At 45.1% G+C, this 25,221-nt stretch overlaps 2 protein-coding genes across 12 annotated transcripts; one reads left to right on the forward strand and one right to left on the reverse strand.

Annotated features, from left to right (window-relative positions):
* The first annotated feature begins 77 nt into the window (after positions 1-77).
* LOC111859919 (pro-interleukin-16-like) lies at positions 78-16,444 on the forward strand. 11 transcript variants are annotated; one of them, XM_023843065.2, is made up of 22 exons: positions 78-353; positions 3,545-3,900; positions 5,531-5,649; positions 5,933-6,017; positions 7,148-7,283; positions 7,416-7,591; positions 7,950-8,063; positions 8,146-8,260; positions 8,340-8,413; positions 9,000-9,225; positions 9,363-9,480; positions 9,975-10,107; positions 10,215-10,302; positions 11,081-11,814; positions 12,028-12,118; positions 12,394-13,120; positions 13,545-13,707; positions 14,430-14,525; positions 14,842-14,889; positions 15,082-15,277; positions 15,413-15,490; positions 15,722-16,444. In XM_023843065.2, exons 1-22 carry the CDS (start codon positions 341-343, stop codon positions 15,760-15,762), a joined length of 3,927 nt encoding a protein of 1,308 aa, XP_023698833.2. In that variant the 5' UTR covers positions 78-340; the 3' UTR covers positions 15,763-16,444. The 11 variants fall into 11 exon arrangements, with proteins under 11 accessions (XP_023698833.2, XP_023698834.2, XP_023698838.2 ...); XM_023843066.2 differs by having other exon boundaries at positions 7,953-8,063; XM_023843070.2 differs by having other exon boundaries at positions 7,443-7,591.
* A 3,293-nt stretch (positions 16,445-19,737) lies between these two features.
* On the reverse strand, positions 19,738-23,185 carry stard5 (StAR related lipid transfer domain containing 5). Its single transcript, XM_023843080.2, has 6 exons — positions 22,622-23,185; positions 22,217-22,266; positions 21,810-21,942; positions 20,972-21,089; positions 20,780-20,873; positions 19,738-20,467 (listed from the first exon to the last, which is right to left on the reverse strand). The coding sequence occupies exons 1-6, from the start codon at positions 22,709-22,711 to the stop codon at positions 20,317-20,319; spliced, it is 636 nt and encodes a 211-aa protein (XP_023698848.1). The 5' UTR covers positions 22,712-23,185; the 3' UTR covers positions 19,738-20,316.
* Positions 23,186-25,221: the final 2,036 nt, after the last annotated feature.

Here is a 25,221-nt window from a genome sequence, read left to right on the forward strand (position 1 = left end):
GAAACGGCGGGTAGGTGTGAGGCTCAGCCTGCCAAGGAATTGTGCGCGTTTTTTTCCCCTAGAACAGGAAAAGACTTCAGTCTGGTATGAAACGTCCTCTGTGTTCCCAGCTGCCTGAGCCTGGGGGTGGGGTCCAGTGGGCGGATGGGAGTTAGGCGAACCCAGCCTAAATCATCCTCGTGTTCTGGCTTGCGGTCCAGACGATCGGCTGAGCTAGAAAAGCTCACTGAGACCCCTAATGTCCGTTCTGTACCTAAAATCCTCGTTCAGAGAATGCCGAAGATGACAGGGACTGGGAGAGTCCCCCCGGAGCCCCTCGCGGCGGCGTCACACAGAAAGGATGGTCAACACTGGTGAGTGATTTGAGAAAATGTTGTGCTCTGATGGCCGGGTGTGTTACATAACGCCGTCTCTCCGAACGCCTGCGTCTGTCCTTTCACTGCCAAGCTTCTAGTGCAGGGCAAATGGCTTCTACATGACACTACGCAGTTACTCTCACTCAAACGCAGGCACCCGCTCAGAGCTGGACCGCAGCGACCTGCCACTCACCGGGACGAGTGTGTTTACAAACAAGCACACACGCGTCTCGCAGTCTTACGAGATGCTTGGTCTTGGGTGTTTTAATTCCAGTGACAAACAATGCATCGCAGCTGTGCTAAATTTATAGTCCATAGTCACAGAGGAGACGATGCCGTTATTTAGAGAGGAGCCTCTCATCGGTTTTCCAGACATAAATGTTTGCTAGATGAAGCCGTGTGGACTTTAGCGGGAGAGGGGAGGGAGGACGTCACACTGATCCTGCCAGTGGATTCGCTCACAGCCCTCGGGAGCCAGTGTACACACGGAGAGGTGTGTTACGGCCGGGCTGTCTCTCTGTGCCAGGTGACGGGGACGGAGACGGGGACGGGGGGATGGAGCAGTGAGATTGCTGCATTCCCGCAGCCTCTCACTTTCACAGCGGCCCATCTCACCTTCCCAGTCCTTTACTGTCACATTTCATTGCCTCACAGATGGGATACAGAGGGTGGCTGATGCGGTGTGCATTCTCTGCTGGAGGGCAGACAGTGGGTGTGTTTTTTCTTTCAACAGAAAGGGTTAGGGTTAGGGTTAGGGTTAACTTAGTAACATAAACCTGTTTAGCATTTACACTTTGAGGTACTTGAACCATGTAAAAGGAACTCATTTATCCTGAAACATCTTGCTATGAATTTCTACATGTGCGGTATGTTGTATCACTTGCTTTTTAGATACTGCTAGAAAAGGCTGGGAATAAATGTAAATTTGACATATTACTATAGCAAACAAGGTGGTACTTCACCTAAAGAATCAGGGTCTAACCTGTTGTACCACCTATGACTAAGTTCATGTCTGTACAGTACAACAAACAGTACTTGATTATCAGATTAGTTTTCATAATCAATTCAATAATCGACCAGAAATGGCGGATGTCCTTCTGTTTTGAAATTACATCAAAGACATATCCTTCCTCCACATCTCTAATAGAAGTATTAGATTAACCCGCTGACCAGTGAGCGCTAATCGTGCTGAGACAGGCATCAGATATGCCCTTCATCCGCAACACAGACATCTGCCAGCAAAGGGGATGACCGGTTCAATAAAACAAGCGTGGACTCCGGCATACAAAGGGCAGCCTTGCCATTTCATTAAAAGGTTGAATGTTTCTGGGGCTAACTCAGCATTTGTCCCCTCAAGAAAGGAACATAACTGGAATTGGTTCAGAACATAAAACTTGTGCTTCAGAAGAGTCTGGCTTACTTTAGCCAGGAACATCTGCTCCTAAAAGATACCTAAAGGCTAAGCATTGTCGTTTCGTAGCTGACAACCCCCACCAGAATCTCAAACAAAACTGCATTTCTGTGGCCTGCTGGGACGCCAATATTTCTGCAGCCTGGTCTATGCTTTTAGACGCAGGTCTGACTGACAGGTACTGACTGCTCATCTATCCATCCCAGTGCCGCTGATGGGGGGAGAGCAGGGGGGGGGGGGGGCAGGGCACACCAGCCAGATGCTTCGGGGGTCAGAAGCTGAGTAAGCGAGTATTTACCCAGCGCGGGGGCTACCACCGCGTCACATTAGAGAAAGGGCACCACCGCAGACGGCTCCTGTGTGCTGGTGCGTAAACTCAGCCATTAAGTTATTAAGGCCCCCAGTCGATGAGAGCATCTGGCCAGCGTCTCCCACGCTCCTGCACTGAGCTCCAGATGGAAACGGGTGCCTGGGCTTTCCTGCTCAAACTCGCTAATCAACGCCATTTGCACACGTGGTCTGCATTTCGTCTCATTCGTACAAATAAATATACATGTACGGTATTTACTTGGTGGATACTATCCCTCAAGTGCCCTATGGGACAGTGTTACTGTTACCTGTGGGACAGTGTTACTGTTACCTGCGGGACAGTGTTAGTGTAACCTGCGGGACAGTGTTAGTGTAACCTGCGGGACAGTGTTAGTGTAACCTGCGGGACAGTGTTAGTGTAACCTGCATTTTGAGGGATGGCAGATCAGCTAGTATATCAAACTTCTTCTGTGTATTGGCTAGTCTTTACACATCCGGCTTTTGCACCAGGGTGGGGTCGCTGTCAGTCAGAGAAAAGCCCCACTGCTGAAACGCCTTGGCTTACGCTTGTACTGTGACTATGACCTGGAGTCAGACTGAATCAGCCATGAACGTTACTGCATCTGGAAGACCATCGTGCCTGAGCACAGGGCTAGGGATATGGCCCGAGTGCTGTCTGACATGAGGGATCTCCCAGTGTGGAAATAGGAACTTGTGGGTGAGGCTTGTCTTCGTCAGGTCCTACTGAAACAAACCAAGAAGCTCAAATGAGACTGAAAGGCCAAGCAAGTCAAAGCTCCGCTGAGCAAACTGGGTGATTGAGACAATGTAACAACTTAGAATATTTTTATATTTAACTCCTATCTGCGCTAATATGTACATGACTGAAGAGAAATTCAAATGAGACTGTATTAGGCAGAGACATTCACTTGACCTAATGGCGGAACACTGAGATTCCATATGGAAACTCCAGAAATGGTCACACACCATCATAATCTGACTGGTATTTTTCTCTTGGACAGTTACACTATCTTACTGTACTTACTGGTTAACTATGTTCTCTTTTCAGTGTTACATATCATAAATCTATAGTGACTTCAAGGAACTTCCAATGGTGGACGTGAAGTCACAGTCTGTGAGAACTGTGTGTGTGGCTTGACTGGCAAATATGGCTGGGCTGCTTAGGTCACTACCCATAATACATCAGAGTCATTCAGAAATATCTCTGGATCACTGTGGTAACTGTGGTCACATGATTCACTGTACAGTCCAAAGTCATACTGGGGGGAGGTCGGGCCTGGAAGGTTAACTTCGGGCCGTGTGGGTAATCCCTGAGATGAGAGTTAAACTTGAATCATGTTGTGATAGACTCTTTGTCTCAGGGAGTGAAAAGATCTTCTGTCTAGCCAAGAGTCTGGCAGAGAGTTTCCGATATAGGAGACCAAATTGATGTTTGTCACCTCAACAGAGTGTCCCATTTCACAAGCCGGGCAGGTCGGTTCGGAACCACCCACCATGGAAATGCGGAGGTGCGACAGGCGGCAGGGGAAAGCGAACGGCATGACAGCCCGGGGTGTAGAGCTGAGGGGAAGCCAGAGATCGAAGAAGCTGGCCCTCATATCCAGGTCTCTGATCCTGTGTAAGACCGTGCCCAGCGATGACGGCTCCAACCAGGATGAAAAGCCTACCGGCCACTGGACGTCCCCCGAGGAAAACCTTTCCTGTACAGAAGAGGTGGCCCATACGGAATTCCCTCAGCGGCACGGGGCCCCAGGGCAGCAAAAGGGCAGCCTAAGGAGGAGGTTTTCCATAAAGGTGATACAGGTCATTAGGTCCATGATGGGAAGGTCCCTCTGTCTCTGTCATTGAGAGCCTGCATTCGTGGCTACACCCAATAGCAGATTAAAGTATTTCTTCAGGTAATCGTGAACATGCAGAGCTCATTTTACTTCTGGAAGGCTGTAGACTACCTCACTAGCGCATCTACTTAAATAATACAAAAAGGATTTAATATGGTTTATGTCTGCATTTACTGAACCTAAAAACAAAACCATGTTTTTTTTTCTGTAGGAAATTAATCTACAATCATAGAATCTTATTCAATCTAATTTCACATGCAACAAAAATAGTCTGTCCATCCGTCCATCACGGCTTATGTGAGCCTGGAGCCCATCAGAGGAAGCTCAGGGCACAAGGCAGGGCAGCGTCCTGGATGGGATGCCACCACAGCAGGGTTCCCCGATTCCGGTCCCGGAGGGTCAGTCTGCACCACTGTCTGCAGATTTCTCTGCTCAAACACACTTTATTCGGCTAACCAGCTAATTGCCAGATTTAGCAGGTGTGTGGCAGGACCAGCATCAGGGAACCCTGCAGTATAGCAACATAGGACAGTATTTACCCAAATGTTTCACACGCTTAACACAATCTTACAACTGCGCTATATAATTAATTTGCATGACTTAAGCTTCGCCTAAAGCTGACCAAATAGCATCAGATCCTGTCCCCCAGGAATGTCGGGCGTCTTGCCAGGTAACGCCCTTTAGCTTCTCCAGGTAGCCTCACACATACCGGGCCTCCAAGCTCTTTCAGCCATTTGTCAGCAACATGAAAATGTGTTTGTCTCCCCCAACAAAGTGTTCAAAGACAGAACACAGAAAAGAACCAGAAGTGCACTGAAAAATCTCAGCACAAAATTCAAGCTTTATAAGACCGAGAGATCAGGTAAACCTGACTTGATCACAACACAAGGCATTCATTTTTAAACTACTTTAACTTTAAGAAATATCGTGAAGACAAATGTTTCTTCACAGAGGTTTGAAGCAATTGCGCCTATGTTGGGACGCCTGCAGTAATGCTAACGCGTTTCACTGCCCACCTGACCCACACAAAAGGCCTTCTGTTCCAAGCCCTGGCGAGCGAGTAAAGCTGCAAGACTCCTGCAGCATTCGAGTGATGTCATCGCAGAGCACCCCCCCAATGCCTCTGGCCACTCAACAGCCAACTGAGGCGGCGTGTCCGAAGCATGATGTGTTAGCTTAGAAATGCTTTGAAAGGCCACTTGCAGTCAGCCAGCCAGAGAATGGGGAAAAACTGTCAAAATATAACAAAGATTGTAATTTGGAAATACAGCTGAACCCAGTTCTGCACTGAGTGAAGTCATTTTGCCCAATTTCAATGCAGAAAGAATGATTTTAGTAAAGCAATAAATCAACTGAGTGAATAAGAACTAGCCTTTCTGAGAAGTCAAGACCCTGATTAGGGTTTTAATCCAGGATGATGCAACTCATTCACAAAAAACAGTTCATAAACTCACATTTTAGGACAATAAGGAATATATAGGATATAACACTACATCCGTTAGCATGGACTGTCTCAAATACAGTGACCATATACCGTAAAGTCTTAATTCATAAAGAGGCCCTTGAAAATCACATGGATGTGTTTGTTCAACCAGGAGAGCAGCTTCTGGAAAATGTGCATGGCAGCTGGAGGAGATCGTTCAGAAGGCATGGTCCACTCCAAGGACACAAGGTCACCTGCTTGCCAAAGGAGCAGCGGTGGAGCTGCACGCAGGTAAGGGCCTGTCAGGCTGTTTCCTCTGCAAATGGTAAAAAGTGACCAATCAGTGACCAATCCCACTGAACCAATCAGTGGGAACAACAGTGGTCACCTGACAGACGGCTGTTTCTCACACACGCTTACACTGAGGCCAAGCCTGGTCAATGCACCTGGGCCTTGCAGAAACAACTGATGTTTGCCTGTCACTGGAAACCACGGCAGTGTTTGTCCCGTTCATCTGTGTTTTTGGGTATCCATGGATAGTTATCTTCACAGATAACAAACCACTCCTACTCAGCAGACAGCCTGCCGATGGCTTTTCGGAAGACAAACCCCTGGCATGCTCAAGCTCACGGACTACACCTCAGGAGACCTTCGGTGAGGTAAGGCATTGACCGACCTGTCCACCTGTTACATCCATCTTAACAGAATCAACGAGCAAAGTTGTTCTACTTCTGAACAGACAGTAATACAAATTCACCGGCAAAGTACTATGCTAACATGACACTGAGTCTCCATAAAAAGTTGCTCACACATTCAGTCTCTTCCTACGTGAATAGCTACTAGAGACCCTTACTCCAATTCTCAGCAGAACGCTGCTATGCTTATCCTCGCTTCCCCTCATGGGAGCGAGAGAGACGCGAAGAACCACGCCCCGTCTATACACGAGGCAGCGGAGTGTTCCGTGTCCTCAGCTCACAGCCCTGTCCCTGCCATGACAGCGAGTGCAGGCCGATCTGATTGGTCGAGCCCCACATTCCTGCATGCTGAAAGATTTGGCAGGGTGACATCACAACATGTCAGCCAAACCAACATCTGCAGAACTTCTGATATAGAAATGAATCTTGCGGGAAAGGCAGCCTGTATGGGTGACTAGTCTAGATCAATTTCCCTTATACTTTTAACTATGTTCCAAAAGTTATTTGGAGCTGTTGCTGCAGTGGCAGTTTGAGGATTAATTCGTTTCGATGTCTTAGCTATTGGCTCTGGTTCTGGCTGCTTGAGGAGGAGGGACAGTCGTTAAGGAGACAAAAAACAAAAAAAAAAAAAAAACTTGGTAATTCAGAGCAGACTACTCAAGGTCACCAAGAATTCAAATACCAGTTCACTCTGATAATATACCATAAAATCATGATAAGCTTTACAATCCCCCAAATCCTCTACACCAGTGTTTTTCAAAGCAGTCCTCTGGGACCCACAGACGGTCCATATTTTTGCTCTCTCCCAATTGCCTGGGAGTTGGGAGGGAACAAAAACAAGGACTGGATTGAGAAACACTGCTCTATAAATTCCACAAACATATCAATAAGCAAAATGTATTCCTTACCAATTATTCTCAGTATATATTGTATATATTGCATATGCTGCTTTCAGGTGAAAAGCTGCTCATTCAGCGGGTGGAACTAATTCTCCACTCCCACTTTATGCCACCCATCCCAAGCACTAGATTATCCTCAAAGTCACCATTCATCCTTTCATTATCTTGTCCTTTTTTGAATGCTTACTACAACAGCTGGTCTCTGTGCTGACGTCTGTCTTCAAGAAACCAAGTGTTGATGTGAATAGTCAGAATGGAGCACACTGGAAAGTGCCAGAAGAGCGTGCTGAGAACTCTTCTTCCTGCAAAAGGACTAGATCCAGTCCCACTGGTGAGCCACTACACAGTGACCAGGGTAAAACAGCCATTTGTGTCCCTGTGAAGGTGGGCTTGCATGCATGACTACACCTGCTATGGTTCAGCAGATCAAGTCCTATTTATAAAGCTATGGTTTCGACTGCAGAACATCCAGATTATCTGTTGCTGTCAGATATCGAGTCCTACTGTGCTGAAGACTTTCATAGCCATATCGTGATGAGACCAGAGGTCTACTGCCTTCATAACCATGGCAATACTGGCTTCTACGGAAACAGGAAGTGTCTCTCTCAGCAGCTGGACCTTCCCAGAGGAATACAGCAGGTGAAGTACAAAATTCATTAGCCCCATCGCAGGTGTCACATGTGAGAAGAGTGGCTTTTCTTGAAGGGGCAGAAGGAAAACTTAAAACGGTAGTACAGAGTTTAAATATGTTAAAATTTCATATCTAGTTTAACCTATAGACCAGTGCTTCCTAATCCGGTCCTTGGGAACCCACAGCTGGTACGGATCAAAAATGTGGACCATCTGTATGTTCCAGAGGACCGAGTTGGGAAACACTGCTAGACCAAGCAATGCTTCTAACACGTGTATTTGATTTATAAGTTGACTGGATCGGACCTGTTCTTGAGACACCACATTCAGTATGTCGTACATGTCTGACTAAGGCTTCCTGTCCCAGCAGGACAGCCCCAGACCACTGCGCTCCCTAAGCTCAGCCCTCCTGCCCCACTGCAGCAGCAGCATGCAGGCCTATGTGATCTGCAGCATCGTCCTGATGAAGGGTCAGGGGAAGGTAAGAATGCTGTTTGGGGTGAAAAACAGTGCAGGAGATGCCACATGGGGGCCTTCACGTGCCATTGCTCTTCTGCTCCCAGGGACTGGGCTTCAGCATCGTAGGTGGAAGAGACAGTCGCAATGGACCAATGGGAATCTATGTTAAGACCATCTACGCTGGAGGAGCTGCAGCCTCCGACGGTCGGCTACAGGAAGGTGGGGAGTTTTTGCTCAGCTGCTTCCTTTCCTGATACCGTGTCACTTAATGATCCCTCACGCCTTCTCTGTCACTTAGGAGACGAGATCCTGGAACTGAATGGAGAGTCCCTGCATGGCCTGACTCACGAAGGTGCCTTGAAGCAGTTCAAAGTAAGTTTACAAAGTCTCCTCTATGGCTTCAACTATGTTATGCCTAATTTGAATTAATTTGAATTAACGCATGTTCAGTGGGGACTGTTTCCAATTAATCTCAGGCATTCAAACAAGCAGCTAATGACTTAAAGACACCACTGTTTGTGATGGGAGAGGCAATATTTCAGAAACCAGTGATGGAATTATGATACACAGCAGTCATTGACTGGTATTTACTGAATCGTGGCCTTAAGCGGGAGCCAATAAGAAATGGTTTAGCTTTGTAAGTGATTAAAAGTGCATGACATGCAGCTCTGTAGGTTAGGAATCTATACCGGTGTCTTAAAGGTCGCTGGTTCAAATCCCATAGCTGGCAGAGTAATCACATCACAGTTGGCCCCTTAGGCAAGGCCCTTAACCACAAAAACTGCTCCAGGCTACCAGATAGATGGCAGACACTGACCACAGGTTTTGTTCTCGTTTGATTCTGTGTGACTCGTAAGAAAGTAAGATGCCAAAATCAGCTGATCATGAGATTGCTTTGGCACTATGGTCATCACACTGTCAGGGGTGGGCTGTCAAGTTTGTCTCTTTATGTCTACAGCAAATAAAAAAGGGCCTGCTGACCCTTGTGGTACGGACCAGCCTGCGCCAGGGGGCGCTGCTGAGCCGAGCCCAGGCCTCCAAGCTGTGTCGCTCCCGTTCTCTCAGCTCTGGCACTAGCATTAGCAGGGGGAGTGTGGACCTGGGCGACTACGGGTTCTCTGCCGACCAAACCAGCCCGACCAAGCCCAAGGACCGTGTCATGATCGAGATCACTCTGCAGAGAGGTCAGGCTGGGACGGGCCCACCGATACAGAACATTGAGACATCCCGTCTTTCATACCTTCATTTGCATCATTTGTGAGTTTCTCGCGAAGCTTTGTAGCATTAGCGGCATGCTTGAGACCCGTCTGTGTGTCTGCAGAGGCCGGAGTGGGCCTAGGCATCGGCCTTTGCTGCGTGCCTTCTCATGAGGGCTGCCCTGCCATCTACATCCACACCCTGTCCCCAGGCTCGGTGGCCCACATGGATGGCCGGCTCAGGTCAGGCCCTTATCACTGCTCCTGCAATACTGTCTGTTCAGCAGCTCTCTAAAACCATGGTCCTTCATCTGTTAGCTACACAGAAACAGCCATGTTCCCGTTATCTAGTTCCACCACCCATATATTTGTTGCATGGCCAGCTACCAGCCCCTAGTTTCTTTAACGTCCCTACAAATTAATACATCTCAGATTTTCATAGCTTCATAGCTAATGAATCAACAAATATTGGGTAGATATCTCACTAAACACACAACTGCATAACCTCTCTGTCAATCATTAAACCTCTAGACCAGCGGCCTCCATCCTGTTTTACAGTTTGAGCCACTTTTACAAAGAAAATAATCTTGAGAAAGACGAGTCATGACGGTTCCCTAAGGGGGACTAGAAGTCGTGTTGCAATCGGCTGGAAATGTCTTGCCAATCGACCTGTCGATCACAATGGACTGGTTGGCAAGCATTGCTCTACTTAATATTTAAACTACTGTGTATCTCAGGTTTGGTGATGAGGTCACTGAGATCAACGATACCGTGGTCCACAACCTGACGCTGAATGAAGTCTACAGTGTCCTGAGTCAGTGCAACCCAGGACCCGTACAGATCATTATCAGTCGTCACCCGGACCCAAACGTATGTTCACATAGACCACTTGCTCGCAGCTCCTCACCCACTCAATGACTTTCTGTACAGTGGTAGTGAAGCCCTCTAACAGACTTAGATGCCTCGTCTGTCTCAAGGTCTCTGAGCAGCAGCTAAATGAGGCTATAACTCAAGCCATAGAGAGCAGCGAACTGAAGAAAGACAGCAGCCCATGGAGCATGGAAGGTAGGGATCACCCTGACGGCATGCCAGTGATCCGTCGGTCTCCTGATATAAGCAGATCCAATGTCAGTGTTCTCTGCCGCTCAGATGGGAAAACTGCTCAGGAGAAGCCAGGGTAAAATTTTACTTAAAGTTATCATCTATAATGCACTAGAAACCTTCATAATGCATTAGAATGGTCAATATAAGCATCAATACAGCATAACAGCATCTTCTATTGACAGTCATGAGTGCTGATTATAATCTCCAGTGAAGCTGTCAGCTATAATGTACTCATCTATAATGCAATACAGATACCTTCATGATGCATTATAATGGTTGGTATAGAAGTTAAGGATGCTTTGTACTGCATTATTAATAGGTATCTACAGTGCATTATAGATGAGCTTCATAAAACATTCAGAAAGCATTATAGACATGGCTATAATGTGTTATGCCATTTTATGCATATTTGTAGGCATGTTTATAATGCTTTATGAATGCATTACAATGTGTTATGAATGTGTTTATGGATTCTTATACACATGGCATTCATTGACAGCGCTACCAAAGCTTGCTATTGTGACATCCATTGCTAAAACCAAATACCAGCAGACGATTACTAAGAATTTCAATTACATATGAATTATCCTTAAGCTCTTTCAAACATATATTATAGGATTCCCAATACGCAGAAAGGTTAAGTTCGGTGTATTATTTGGAACTGAAGGTTATTAGCCGTGACTTGGTCTTTCAGATATACAGCAGAATAATTTGCAGGCATTCCTGTGTTTGGTAACAGGTCTGAGAAGGTTGGATTCGTCCTTCCAGAGGAAGCAGATGTGTGAGCGCTGCGAGGAGAGGACTTTCTGCCAGCTAAACTCACGGACCCAGCGGGTCATGACCCGCTCCAGCAGTGACAGCGCTTACAACCACTGCTTCCACAATGACAGCGTGCATGAGCATCATTCATACTGCACCCACAACAACCACCCCTGCACTGACAGCATGTCCAATGATAAGACATGTAGCGACAGCACCAGTGACCACTGCTGTGCCAGGGAGACTACCCAGTCTGCCTGTGACGGGACCTACAACCACTGCTGCAACAGCCACATCCTCAGCCAGCGTTCCTTCAGCGACAGCTCTTACAACCATGCCTACAGTGACATGAAGACCAACAGCCACCAAAGCTTTAAAAGCCACACTTACAGCCAGCAATCCTTCAAAGATGAATCCGGAAGCTATGAACCTTTTGGCGACAGCGGCTACAACCACATCAACGTCAACCGGGGAGCTGAAGGAGCCATAAACATCTGCAAACGTCAGCAACTCAGCACCCAAGCGCAGAGAGAGCCTGAACACAAGGCGCATGAAGCTGAGGGAGACTGTGCAGATGATGACTTTAATACTCGGCTCAGGCACAACAGACTAAAAGAGAAGCCTAGTGACAACTGTGTGAGTGAGACTGGAGAGTGCAGAGACATGGTTCCCGCTAAGGCAGGAAGCAGGCCTGCTACTCACTCTATCCAGCAGGTATGACGGCATGTAGACGCAGCGGCTCGGTGCTTTTCTTTTGTCATCCAATTCCGTTGCACATATGCAATGACAATAAAAATATTCAATCGATTCAATTAACTTCTGATCACAGTGCACGTGCCTTTAAGAGGTCCTGGGAATACTGGCCTGGATTTACATGAGGGTTCGTAGCTGCACCCGCTGAGATCCGCCTCTCTTTTTGTGTCCCAGGAAGCAGAAGGCAGGCATTCCTGCATGGCGCACATATGCCTTCCAACAGCACCTTCAAAGCAACTTTTAAACCAAGGGGACATTACACCAGGTATGGGCGTGAGAAATGAAATTCTTTAAATCTGAAATCTAACTGGAATCTGGATTATCTGCATTTCTTTCCATTTCATCTGAATCTAAATTTAAAGTAAATTTCATTCCTTTGATGGTCATTCATCTGCAGCTCATTGCATTAAAAAAAAAAAAGGCTGAGCTATAGGCTGGACTGCTGAGAGTTTGCTTTAAAAACAAAAATAATGGAAAATCGTGACTCACATGTTTTCACATCTGGAGCATCATGAAGCTCGACTTTGTTTTCCGTTTCAGGCGCTGAAGCTCCCAGCCTCGTCTGCTGCCAGGACAGGAGGTCAGCCCTGACGAGGCAGGTTCGCGTAGCGCTGGTCCTGGAGCAGGACAATCTGTGTGACGGCCCTGATGGTCAGGGAGGCTCTGCTGGCTCGGGTGCAGAATGTGGGCATGCTTCCACTGAGGCCCCATGTTGTGCTCCTTTACCCTCTGACCCCAACCCGGCCGTGGGCATTCACTCCACCGCTGTCAACGCCCTCCACAAAATGCCTGAGGAGTTTCCTAATGGAAAGAAAGGCCCACCAGTGCCACCAAAGCCAGTCTGGATTCCTCAGAGCCCTTGGGGTAGTCAGAGCAGGAGGACGCAACGCTCTCCCCCAGATTTTGCCAAGAACGTTACATCATGCACACGAGATACATCAACAGCTCGAAATCTGTTTATAAGACAGAAAGGCCATGGTGTTACAGATCCAGCTGAGATTCCCAGGAGGGAGCTGCGGCCTTCCACATCACTACCACTAAAGGACAAACCCCCCCGGGCAGGCCACAGCACATGTAATAAGGAGAGCCTGAACCGGGTCCTCTCCTTCAGCCAGCAGGTGGCGCACTCCCTACTCAACTCACTGCAGGCTGGGCCGGTGGAGCCCAATGCGTGCTTCAGGCATCGCCACGCGCCCCCTACAGGGACTCCTTTGTCTAAGGCTGAAGTGACCCTCCAGATTAGCAACATACAGGGATTCTCTGTGAGGTAAGTAGCAGGAGAGAAGACTTCCCATACACAGTTCAGTATTGAGTAATTCAGTAGATTATTCACTGGTGACAGGCAAACTGCACTAATTTGTCAGCCCTAATAAACGATTGCAAGTCACTGAGATTCATTTTAATATATAACGCCCTTGTCCACTTCCGTGCCCTAGAGCGCTTGAATGATTTAGCAACAGCATTACTGTCACAAGTCTCTCGTATACTGGTACTGCAATAAAAAGTAAGGCTTTAAATAGAAGCGACAGCATTTGGCAGATCTAATAAAGAGCTGTAGCCAGTTGGCGTTTAGCAGTTACCATCCTAGGAGAGCTCGACCTTCCTCCAAAAACGGCAGATTTAGCAACAGATTTACATGGAATCCCTGCCTGGTTCCTCTAAAGCAAGCCCAGTGATGTGCTGTTGTCCAGCCTGGCAGACCTTAGGGATGAACTCGGCAGGGCAGGAGACCTCCAGGGAACTGGGCTACAGAATCCCAGCCGAGCCCAAAGTGCCATCTTAGCACTTCTGAGCCACGGGAGGGAGAGAATGACCCGAGAAGCCAAGCGTTCCCTAGACAGAGAAACCTGCAAGGTAACCCTGTGGCACCTCCGCAGCCCGTCGACTGCATGCTGTTTATCTCATGCACCTGCACCATCTAGGGCATCAATCATGTCCTACCACTGCTTTTCAAGGAATACTAACAGTTGTGGACAAGAAAATCTAAAAAGTAAGACATCCTGCCGAACAACTGGATACTGCAACACAAGCTTGGCCGGTGCTATTAAGAGCTTTCAAAAAAGGAGCCACAGCTGACTGACCCGAGCCCTGATCCCAGAACAGTGCACTGCTTATCTGCTGTTTGCTTACGTTCTGGTTGCTGCTGTGGTTGAGGGATATCTCCCCTCACTAAGGAGCTGAGCCCTTGGCTTGTGGCTGCAGTTCACATCTGTGGACCTTTCCCCCCAGCCCCACCCGATGCACCTGGCTTGCCTTGATTTATGTGTCACCCTGACAAATAGCACGTGATTAACCCCCAGAGGTGACAGTGAGACACACACCTGCCAAGCATTAGTGTAGACCTGATGGTGCAGACCCCGGCCCATCCATCAGACGTTATTTTTTAACAGAACTATTCCCCAAGTGCACTGTAGATGTGCACTGTAGATGTGCACTGTAGATGCACTGTAGATTACTGGAGAAAAATAGAAACATCTTCACACACATTTGAACTGATGGCTGATTTTTATCCTGCAACACTTTCGGGGAGTGTGAGTGAAATACTGCCTTATTCTGCATCCCCCCCCCCTGCACAGCTGTTTGAAGACATTCACATTATTGTTCTACCCAAAGAGGATGGAACTGATCTGGGCCCAGCTAGGGGGACAAAGCACAAGAACAGAGCAACCGCTGTGAGTTAAACCGCATTAACGTCAACCAAACCGATGGTGCGTCACCACACACACCCTTACTGGATGCTCTTAGACAATAATCCAGATTGAACGGGACTTCCTGTTTATTATATATATATTACACACAATGTAAACTTGGATGGTACTACTGCCTCGCACCCGACATCCACCTCGTGGGTCTGCACGTTTGTACGCTCTCTGGTAACCAGTCCAAAAACATGGCTGTGAACTGGTGCCCCAAACACACACCTAACGTGTGTGTGTGTGTGTCCTGTGATTGACAGAGATGCCCTACTGTCTGCTCTGTGCTTCCTAGGTTAGGCTCCAAACTCACCACCACCCTCTGCTGAACAAGCGCTTACATGTAGGTGGATAGATAGACAAAGCAGATGTTTTTGTTGATTATTACAGAATAAGAAAAAAGAAATAATAACCCAGATCAAAATTGGTAGTTAAATATTATTTCAGGAACCTTTAAATATAAAACCATGGAATTGGACATGGAAATGAAGCTTTATATCCCATGGGCCACATTGTTCCTCTCTGGGAAGAGCAGGTGACCATAGAGAGGGGGGATGAGGTGCTGTCCATTAATGGCCAGTGGCTGAGAGGCTCAGCACATGGGGACCCCACCGCCAGCCTACAGGAGGTCAGGGAGTCTGCCCCAGCCGTCGTGGTCGTGGTGCGTAAGCAGCGGGCAGCAGGAGGAACGACCCGTGGCTCTGCTGACCTCACGGAGTGCCTCACCTCAGGTACAGAGAGATGTTCTTCACTCTAAACCCCTCAGTTATGATTTATGGGCTGCAAAGGGGATGCGGGGGGGGGGGGGGGGGGCACAGTTCTGGAGGCCACCAGAGTCTAATTCTACTTCTGTTCCTGATATGCAGACTCTCCTGCCACAGATCTGGAGAACAGCAGAGGCAAAGGATCCCTGCATGGACAAGGGGGGAACAGGTCCTGTGAAGGTAAAGCTGCTTGTTTCTGATTATAGAACAAAGCTAAAGAGCGAGGAACATTGATACAAAAAAAACACCTGTTATGCTCTTACCTCTTCTCGAAAGGGTTTCACTACAATCGAGTACAGTAATTCTAGAACCAGGCCCCAAGCTGTCTGGTTGCTCCTCAGAGTGCGCATGAGATCACTATGTGTCTGAGGTTCTGTGACTGAGCAGGTGTTCTTACACGTGACACTTCAGAGCAGAACAGATCGAGATCGTCTCTGGACCTGAGCTGCTGAGGCTGCGGAACTCGGGCCGCACACATGAGACCAAATGGGCCTTGGAAACGCCACCGTTAAGATGAAGAATGTAACAGCTGCACGCGATGAGGAAGCCACCTCTGGATCGACAACACAGCCCGTGCTGTACAGAGCAGGAGAACCGTTACCATGGAAGTCGAGCCTGCATCCAACAGCAGACCAGAGGAACAGCTCAGGAACGTCAGTCATGAACTTAAGTGGGGATACCTGAGCTCGTCAGTAGAAAATAACAGCCGTCTGTTCTGGGTTTATGCTGTTTTCACAATGTACTGCAAAAAAATGCATTTAACCAAAGATAGTGAGAAAACAGTCAGAACAAATGCCTCAGTGAAACAAAGTTTAAGATGACTGTCAGGAAACGTACAGGTTTTTCCATACAGAGTGAAAGATGAGATGTATTGTGGGAAAAGGCAGCTTTCAAGTACCATGGAGCTCTACCACCTTGAAGTAATGTCACCATCGCACCCACCCGCGATCTCAGCGGCCATCCTCTGCACATCGATTCCCACATAGCGTTATACAGGAGAAGGCCGGATATCAGTTATTTAAAAACCAAGTATGGTCTTTGTTTAGCATAAACAAAATGTGCAATTTTCCATATTTCACAAATGTTGTGTGAGGTATAAGCGCATGTTATTAAAAATCTGGGTTTGCGACTATATGTTTATTATCAACTGGAAAGGTTTTCACTGAAACACAAGGTAGGACATAGACCCCAATCATTTTAATAAGGATGCTGGTGGAATGTAGAACAAGTTGAATGTGTACAATGGCACAAAGTCCCATTTTCAGCATTTATCCTCCCTGCCAGTCAGTAGCATTCATTAAGGTGATCATTTCCAGAGCAGCACTTTGATTACATACACAGAAATCTACACCCTACACAATAAAATCAACACACCTGCATCACACAATAATAAATAGCCTAATTACATGACCCTCTGGGTTAGGAAGATCAGTGTTTTTCCAGACTACACAAGAGTGGACAGGAAAGGGACGACACTCAAGGACAAAGAGAAAAAATTAGATTTTCGACTTACACAGATAAAAAAAATTCAATACAGTACTTACTGAACCAGAAACATCCCCTGGAGGAAACAGACCATATTTGGTTGACTGATGTCCACATCATCAGTCTAAATAGGGCTGCTATATTGTGATGTAATATCATGCAGCCCTATAAAGAATAAAACTGTATACATTAAATTTGGAAAAGACACAAAAGAGTGTTCCATCATTAAAATAGATCTAGCATGTAAGAACTGGGTGCATTCATTACCATAACAGTAATGTTTACAGACAAAAGTAATCACACACAGAGTAAGCTGGCCACCATGAAGGTCCCTGATTTCCCCAACTCCATATGATGTAAAGGAGGTCTTCCCCCTCCGCACCAAAGCTGTATAGGTTAACTCACTGGATCAAGCAGGTTCAGCACACAAATTTGATAACCAAGCACATGCAATGCAAACATCATGACATCACACTTCATGAGCTATGAAATTCCCACATTCTAGTCACATAGGAAAGTACAACACACAAAAATAAAAATTTTTAACACCTACACATCTGCAGTTCACTGATAAGCCCTTCTTAATATACATGTACTACACGCAAGACAGTAATAAACAGCTACAATTAAAGAAACAACAACAGTAGACAGGATGGTAGGTGTGTTAGAAATGCTGCAGACATGTTAGTGAAATGCCCGTGAATGTTAGAAAGTCAGAGGCCAAACTAATTACCTTCAGTCATTTAACCATCTCTACATATTTGCAGGTTTTAAAAGAGCTATCTTGAGCTACTGTAGAGGTGCTGCATGAGAATCTGGCAATGGGGGGCACAGCTAAACGAAAAGCTTTGATAACCGCTAATTCGCTAACTAATTCAATGACGATTAACCGATAAGCTGCTAAAAAAAATTACCGGAAGCTAACAATAACCACTAACCGCTAACTTTTATTATTTGAATTTATTATCAGTTTGGTTTTTGGCTCTGAAGCCCTTAAAACATACTTAGATAGCTAAAAATTTAACCTGTTTAACACTTAAGTCCCACCTTTCAAACTAGAGTGATTACTAGGGGATATTTAGGACTTACTCAATTGGGTATCGTTAGATTCTATAGAGTCCCTGAAATAAATGTGCATTGAAGTTTTCTTTCTATGATATTCCGTTTGTGAAATATAAGCGTTTTTGTTGGCGAAGCCCTATTTCACAACTGGCTCATACTGACTTCTTGCCCTCAGTGAAGCCGCCTGGGGACTATAAAGATGGCACCTATAAAGATGGCACCCTGTACCCAGAAGGAGTGTCTCGGGTCTTTACTGAATTACAACTGTGTCAATCAGAGTCCGGAAAATACAGTCGGATTTCTGTATCAAGAAGCCGGACAACTTGCCAAATTTATGACAGTCTGAGCTAAATGTAAAGTGAACGACAATAAAGTCAATTTAAACTAGGGTACCTTAAATCTGACAAGTTATCCGGCTAAGCAGGAAAACCAGCTTCATGATACAGGCCCCCGTTCTCTGCTTAGTTCAGTATAACCCAGTTTAAATGGACGTGCCAGCAGCATGGAATGTGATATATATATAGTGCAGTATAACCCAGTTTAAATGGACGTGCCAGCAGCATGGAATGTGATATATATATAGTGCAGTATAACCCAGTTTAAATGGACGTGCCAGCAGCATGGAATGTGATATATATATAGTGCAGTATAACCCAGTTTAATGGACGTGCCAGCAGCATGGAATGTGATATATATATAGTGCAGTATAACCCAGTTTAAATGGACGTGCCAGCAGCATGGAATGTGATATATATATAGTGCAGTATAACCCAGTTTAAATGGACGTGCCAGCAGCATGGAATGTGATATATATATAGTGCAGTATAACCCAGTTTAAATGGACGTGCCAGCAGCATGGAATGTGATATATATATATAATGCAGTATAACCCAGTTTAAATGGACGTGCCAGCAGCATGGAATGTGATATATATATAGTGCAGTATAACCCAGTTTAAATGGACGTGCCAGCAGCATGGAATGTGATATATATATAGTGCAGTATAACCCAGTTTAAATGGACGTGCCAGCAGCATGGAATGTGATATATATATAGTGCAGTATAACCCAGTTTAAATGGACGTGCCAGCAGCATGGAATGTGATATATATATAGTGCAGTATAACCCAGTTTAAATGGACGTGCCAGCAGCATGGAATGTGATATATATATAGTGCAGTATAACCCAGTTTAAATGGACGTGCCAGCAGCATGGAATGTGATATATATATAGTGCAGTATAACCCAGTTTAAATGGACGTGCCAGCAGCATGGAATGTGATATATATATAGTGCAGTATAACCCAGTTTAAATGGACGTGCCAGCAGCATGGAATGTGATATATATATAGTGCAGTATAACCCAGTTTAATGGACGTGCCAGCAGCATGGAATGTGATATATATATAGTGCAGTATAACCCAGTTTAAATGGACGTGCCAGCAGCATGGAATGTGATATATATATAGTGCAGTATAACCCAGTTTAAATGGACGTGCCAGCAGCATGGAATGTGATATATATATAGTGCAGTATAACCCAGTTTAAATGGACGTGCCAGCAGCATGGAATGTGATATATATATAGTGCAGTATAACCCAGTTTAAATGGACGTGCCAGCAGCATGGAATGTGATATATATATAGTGCAGTATAACCCAGTTTAAATGGACGTGCCAGCAGCATGGAATGTGATATATATATAGTGCAGTATAACCCAGTTTAAATGGACGTGCCAGCAGCATGGAATGTGATATATATATAGTGCAGTATAACCCAGTTTAAATGGACGTGCCAGCAGCATGGAATGTGATATATATATAGTGCAGTATAACCCAGTTTAATGGACGTGCCAGCAGCATGGAATGTGATATATATATAGTGCAGTATAACCCAGTTTAAATGGACGTGCCAGCAGCATGGAATGTGATATATATATAGTGCAGTATAACCCAGTTTAAATGGACGTGCCAGCAGCATGGAATGTGATATATATATAGTGCAGTATAACCCAGTTTAAATGGACGTGCCAGCAGCATGGAATGTGATATATATATATAATGCAGTATAACACTGTTGCAGAGACAGGAGCAAATATGTATGATTTTACGGTTTGCAAATGTTTTTGACTGTTAAACTTCATTCACTTTACCTGTGAAAAAAATGTTAGCGGATTTACAGTAAGGGCAACTAAATTTTGCGGAAGATAATTGGTCCACTAACGGTTTTCTAAGTTATCGGAAATGCTAATCAACTAACTAAAAAGTTAGCCTCGCTAATTAGTGGTTAGCAGATTAGCAGAAGCCTGCCCACCGCTGGAATCTGGGAATATGTTTTGTCGGCGACACAGCATCACTGATGAGGTTTTACAAAACTGTAACGGATATGAATGGTGGCACAACCCAGTAGAGAAGGAATGGACCACATCAGATTTCACTCACAGCCCCCGGAAAGGCAACCATCAAAAATCTTTCAGGGATTTAACAGCTTTGGTGAGGTTGCTGTAAAACTGAGCCATGCTGGAGGGGAAGAAGGAGTCGACGACTGAGCGGGGCAGGTAGCCCCCCAGGTCTGTCTGGAAGAAGCTCAGCAGCTGAGTCTTATTTGGCTCCCTGGGGACAAAAAAAGCAGATCCATGAAGCTATAGTGAGCAGAATCTAAAGACTCAAGCAGGCACTTTATCACACAGATTTTCAAAAGAAGAAAACATATATATTTTAATTAAAATTCCTTTTCAAGGCCTTTAACAGTTACCTGTAAAATTATTATTACTGCCTTATTGTTATAACATTATTCTGTCCTTTCTGCATACAATGTATAGTTATCTACTGCCCTCTTGTGTCCACTATAGTAGATGCACAATGACATCTAGGTATTTCCATGTGAAATACAGTAGTATTTACAGAGTCTCTCCCATGACTTACCCAGGGACGGGAACACAGAAGCAGCCACAGGGGTGGTTAAACCCTCTAACAAACCCAGACTGCGGGGGACAATCGCAGTGATCTACATGGGTAGCTGCAGAACAGAACAGGTCACATGTACAAACACTGCTGGGAGAAAGCAGCAATAACACAGAAATTCACTGTTCATTGTTATGTGTACATATTACGAACCGTTGGACGTAATCCTGCCGTCTTCATAGCGCTTTACTAGAACCACATCCACAAAGTCTCGAGGTGCGATGATGCCCATGGCGGCCGAGGGGGTGACGGTACGACACACAGACACGGTCTGGGCGTAGGGGGCAAACACACCAGCATGTGGAAACAAAAACACCGTGTTCTATACAAAAGAATATCATTTTGTAGGCTTATAAATTAGCAATATCAAGTTTGTCTGGATAAAAGCTTCAGAAAGCAAATGAATATAAACATAACATACAACGCAGTGCAAAAGTTTTAAGCAATGAAAGAAAATTGTTTAAATAATCTTCATGTTGGTGTAGAACAGGTTACTCAATTATTTGTCCCCGAGGTCCAAATTCCATCCACGACACCAAGCCAAAGTCCACTGCCGTTTTCCGGAGTAGACTTTACTGGGGGATCCTTCCCACAACTCAATAACGGTTTGGTCTGGATTTGGAAAGGAATCTGCCATTTGATCATCCCTGGTGTAGAACTATGGTATTATGTATGTCAAAGTATGTTAGCTTGGCCATTTCAAAACCTCTGCTAGAATTCAGTGCATGCAGTACCCATCCAATATACCCATGTGCAGCATTCCACTACAAGTATACCATGTTGCTCTTCTAGCCATCCTAGGAGACACTGTGCAATTATTTTTATCGTGTCACCTGTTCATTTGCCTGTATTATAATGTTACATCGTGTTTTTGAGCAAATATACCCCGATAAATAGCAGTAAACATTTTATTTGGCTGCCTCAGACTTTTGCGTAGTACTGCATGTGTTACGATACTCTGGGAGCCCAGACTGCATGATCGCATACTCACGTCGTTCACCGTTTCAATCAGCTCAAACTTCTTGACGTTCTCGTCCCATTTCACTCGCAGCCCGTCCGGTAGCGGCTTTAAACAGTCCCACACCCTCTCGGGGCTCGCACTGATAACCCCATCGCCTTTGTATCTGGTGACATGAAATCAGAGACACTTTAAGGCAGCATAAAAAAACAGCACAGAAGAGAATAATCGTGTGTCCTCAACGAGGTTAACAACAGAATACACTTACGTAATCGAATAATACACTCATTTTTTTCCAACAGCTGACATCTATGAATTCCTTACAAACGACATTTAGTTCAGGTAAAGAATGATCTTTAATACATTACAGGGTGATGTCATTTTTAAGGCGAGGTCAAAATGGAAAATCATTAGGGACATTCGTGCGAAGAAATACTCACAAATTGCCGGGGAACTCGGCTGACGGGCGCCAGTAGACGGTAACCGCGTCCTGAGGATGAAGAAGCCGCACAAGCGCATGTCAGGGGGACCCTAATGTGACAGCACAGCAGGCAGAGAAATAACACCTGTTACACCCGGCGACATGCGGGTGGCGAAACGTCAGAGTGTCCCTTACTATTCGTGCGTGATAATTAAAATGTAGGAAAAGCTCACGTACATAGCCGACAGTGGACTTGAGATTTAAAGGCACTTAATGGCACCCGGTTCTTCTAACATTAGTATTGGCCTCACTATTATTATATCCCTAATCACTACTATAGCTCCCCAGATCGTTTCAGCTGCATGACTATTAAATCTTCCATTTTACAGGTGAATAAATCCTTAATTGCACGTTGTAAACCTACCGTTTTCTTGCAGGCTTTCCATCCCGACTCGTCCTTGGAGTACGCGACGAGGCTGTCGGCCACGGCATTTGCTATATGCTGGTAATCCATTTTAAAGCTAAACTCAATGTCCAGGGATTTTCTGAACCACTAGCGCGTCTTCTTTTATTATTATTTTTTAGCAATGATAAACGCTAATTAAATACAAATTAAATCACACACCAACGACTTATTCTGTCTTTGATTTGCGTGGAAGGCAAAACCTAAAAGGAAGCAGGGATGGTATTATTTCAGTAGCTCAGAATGACTGCAGACCCGACCTAATTCCTGTGTATAAGTCACCTGTGAGCTGGTGCAAATACGGATATTTTTCCCTACAAGTAAAGAAACACACCTCAGGTGTTTTGCGATAAACGGTCCCTAGATAGCTCAAAATGAGATTCAGTCACTGCAGTACAGAAATCATCAGTTAGGCACATATAGTGAATCTGTCAATAAAACAAAAATGTTTAAAATGACTGCATACATAGATAAATGTACAACTATTTTAAGATGTACTGTAACCGGCAACTCTTCCGCATTGTGGGCAGGCACATTTTTACGTTGTACTCCGGGAAATGTAGTTCATACAGACCTACATTTAAATACATTAGAGAACTGTACAAGACTACGTATCCCGTCATCCATCAGTACATTTCCAGTTATGAATTTTCTTAAGCTTTAGAAAGAGACGTGAGAGGGAAAAAAAAGCTTTTTAAAATTCATTGAACAGTGAAATTGTGCAGTTGCGTTTTGTAACTACAAGTTCTTGTCATGGAAAAGTATTTATTGGGTATACTACTAATCCGTATCTTAAAGCACTACTGTATATCTTTGAATCATTAATAAGAAACAGAAATGAACTATAAGTTTAGCCGAAATCATACTAACAAAATAGACAATTTTACTATGATGTAGTATAATGAGATTAATCAAATTAGAACTGGATTTGCATTTGCTTAAACCGGTGTTACTATTAGGCTTAGAAATAGCATTCCCCTTAAATTATATTGATTATATTGATTATGTTATGTTGCAATCAGGTTCTGCTATTATTATAGTATTAGGCCTATGCGAAGGCTACAAAGGGAGCAGGATCAGCCCGTAACTGCCTTATCACTTGAGTATTATAATGAACGTTACTACGTTTTTTAATGTTTCAAGTTTTATTGTCACATACATTTGGGTAATATAATGAAATTCTTGTACCACCGTTGTGGCGGCGGGGGTTGCATGGGTGGGCGATAAAACGTTCATTAGTACCCCATGCAATATAAAAAATAGTGCAATATAAGAAAGACGTGATAATAAGCAATGTGATATGGGGATGAGGCAGCAATACGGGACGTGCAAATTATACTATAGTGTTGAGAAAGTACAGGTCGTGCATGAACAATTACGCTTTAGCGACCGTTTCAAACTGAGAATTAAATTCACATACTGTTTGGAGCTTTGCACTGCGCTTATTGTTGTCATACATCAGCATAGATACCAAGAGCTGTATACTGAGAAACGGGAAAGGATTAGGTTCTAAACATCACAGGATAATGAATCCAGACACACTAACCTTGTTCCTGTTTTACTTTAGGCAATGTGTAGCCGATACCTTTAAGATTCTGAAACACAGGATAAGGTGTTACTATCCTTTGTGCAAAGATGAGGTGTTACTATCCTTTGTGCAAGCACATACAATAGGTTCACTGTTACTTGTCGGTGGATGGTGAAAATTAGACTTAGAGAAGTTTGGTGTAGGTTGAAAAATTTTGGGATGCATCATCAGTAGTGCTCCTCTGGCTCATGGGGTGTTTCGGCCTTTCACACTATACACCCTCACCTGAGGTGGCCAGCTATAGGGTGATCAGCCCTAAGCTTGTGTCCCATGCCCAATTAGACAAGAGAGTCGCCTTGATGTCAGATGACGGACATCTCATGAAACTATATATGACAGCCTAAGCTTGTCACTTAGGAGCCCAGCAGGGGGCATTCCTCTTCAACCAGAGCCACTGGCTGCTTCTCTCTGCTGCCTCTGATGCAGCTTTGATGGCTGCACACTGGCTCTGGCCCCTGATTCCCAGGTCTCTCAGCAGTTTGACGGTAGATGTTGCTACAAACCCTCTGCATCCAACTGCCATTGGGCGAACTTCTATGGTCCAGCCGCGATGTTGTGCAATAACCTGTTATCTTTAACGATGTAAAAACAAAAATTCAAACTTGTGTCCTCTTTTCAGTGCCATAATGTTAATAAAAATAAAGCCAGATAAGTGAATTGGACTAAATCCAGGGTACACAGCTCCCTCCATGGGCTGAATGTGGTCATGAGCGATACAAGGGTCCATGGTATGAGAGCAAAGTCAAGGTGCGTCTGGTAATGCAGCTCATCACCCTGGTGAACTCGAGAATGAAGTCATTGGCTGCTGTCTTCAGGATGACATCACACATTTTTTTCCTGGCCACTGAAAGGGACACAAATAAGCAGGTGAGGCCAAATGAGAACTCAGGATAGGTAATGAAATATCTGGTTTATGTTCCCTTGATCTGTGCTGTTCTGCAGCCTTGTTGACAGTTCTGACATGCTAATGAGA

This window comes from Paramormyrops kingsleyae, chromosome 13, assembly GCF_048594095.1.
Source record: "Paramormyrops kingsleyae isolate MSU_618 chromosome 13, PKINGS_0.4, whole genome shotgun sequence".
Lineage (NCBI taxonomy): Eukaryota > Metazoa > Chordata > Actinopteri > Osteoglossiformes > Mormyridae > Paramormyrops > Paramormyrops kingsleyae.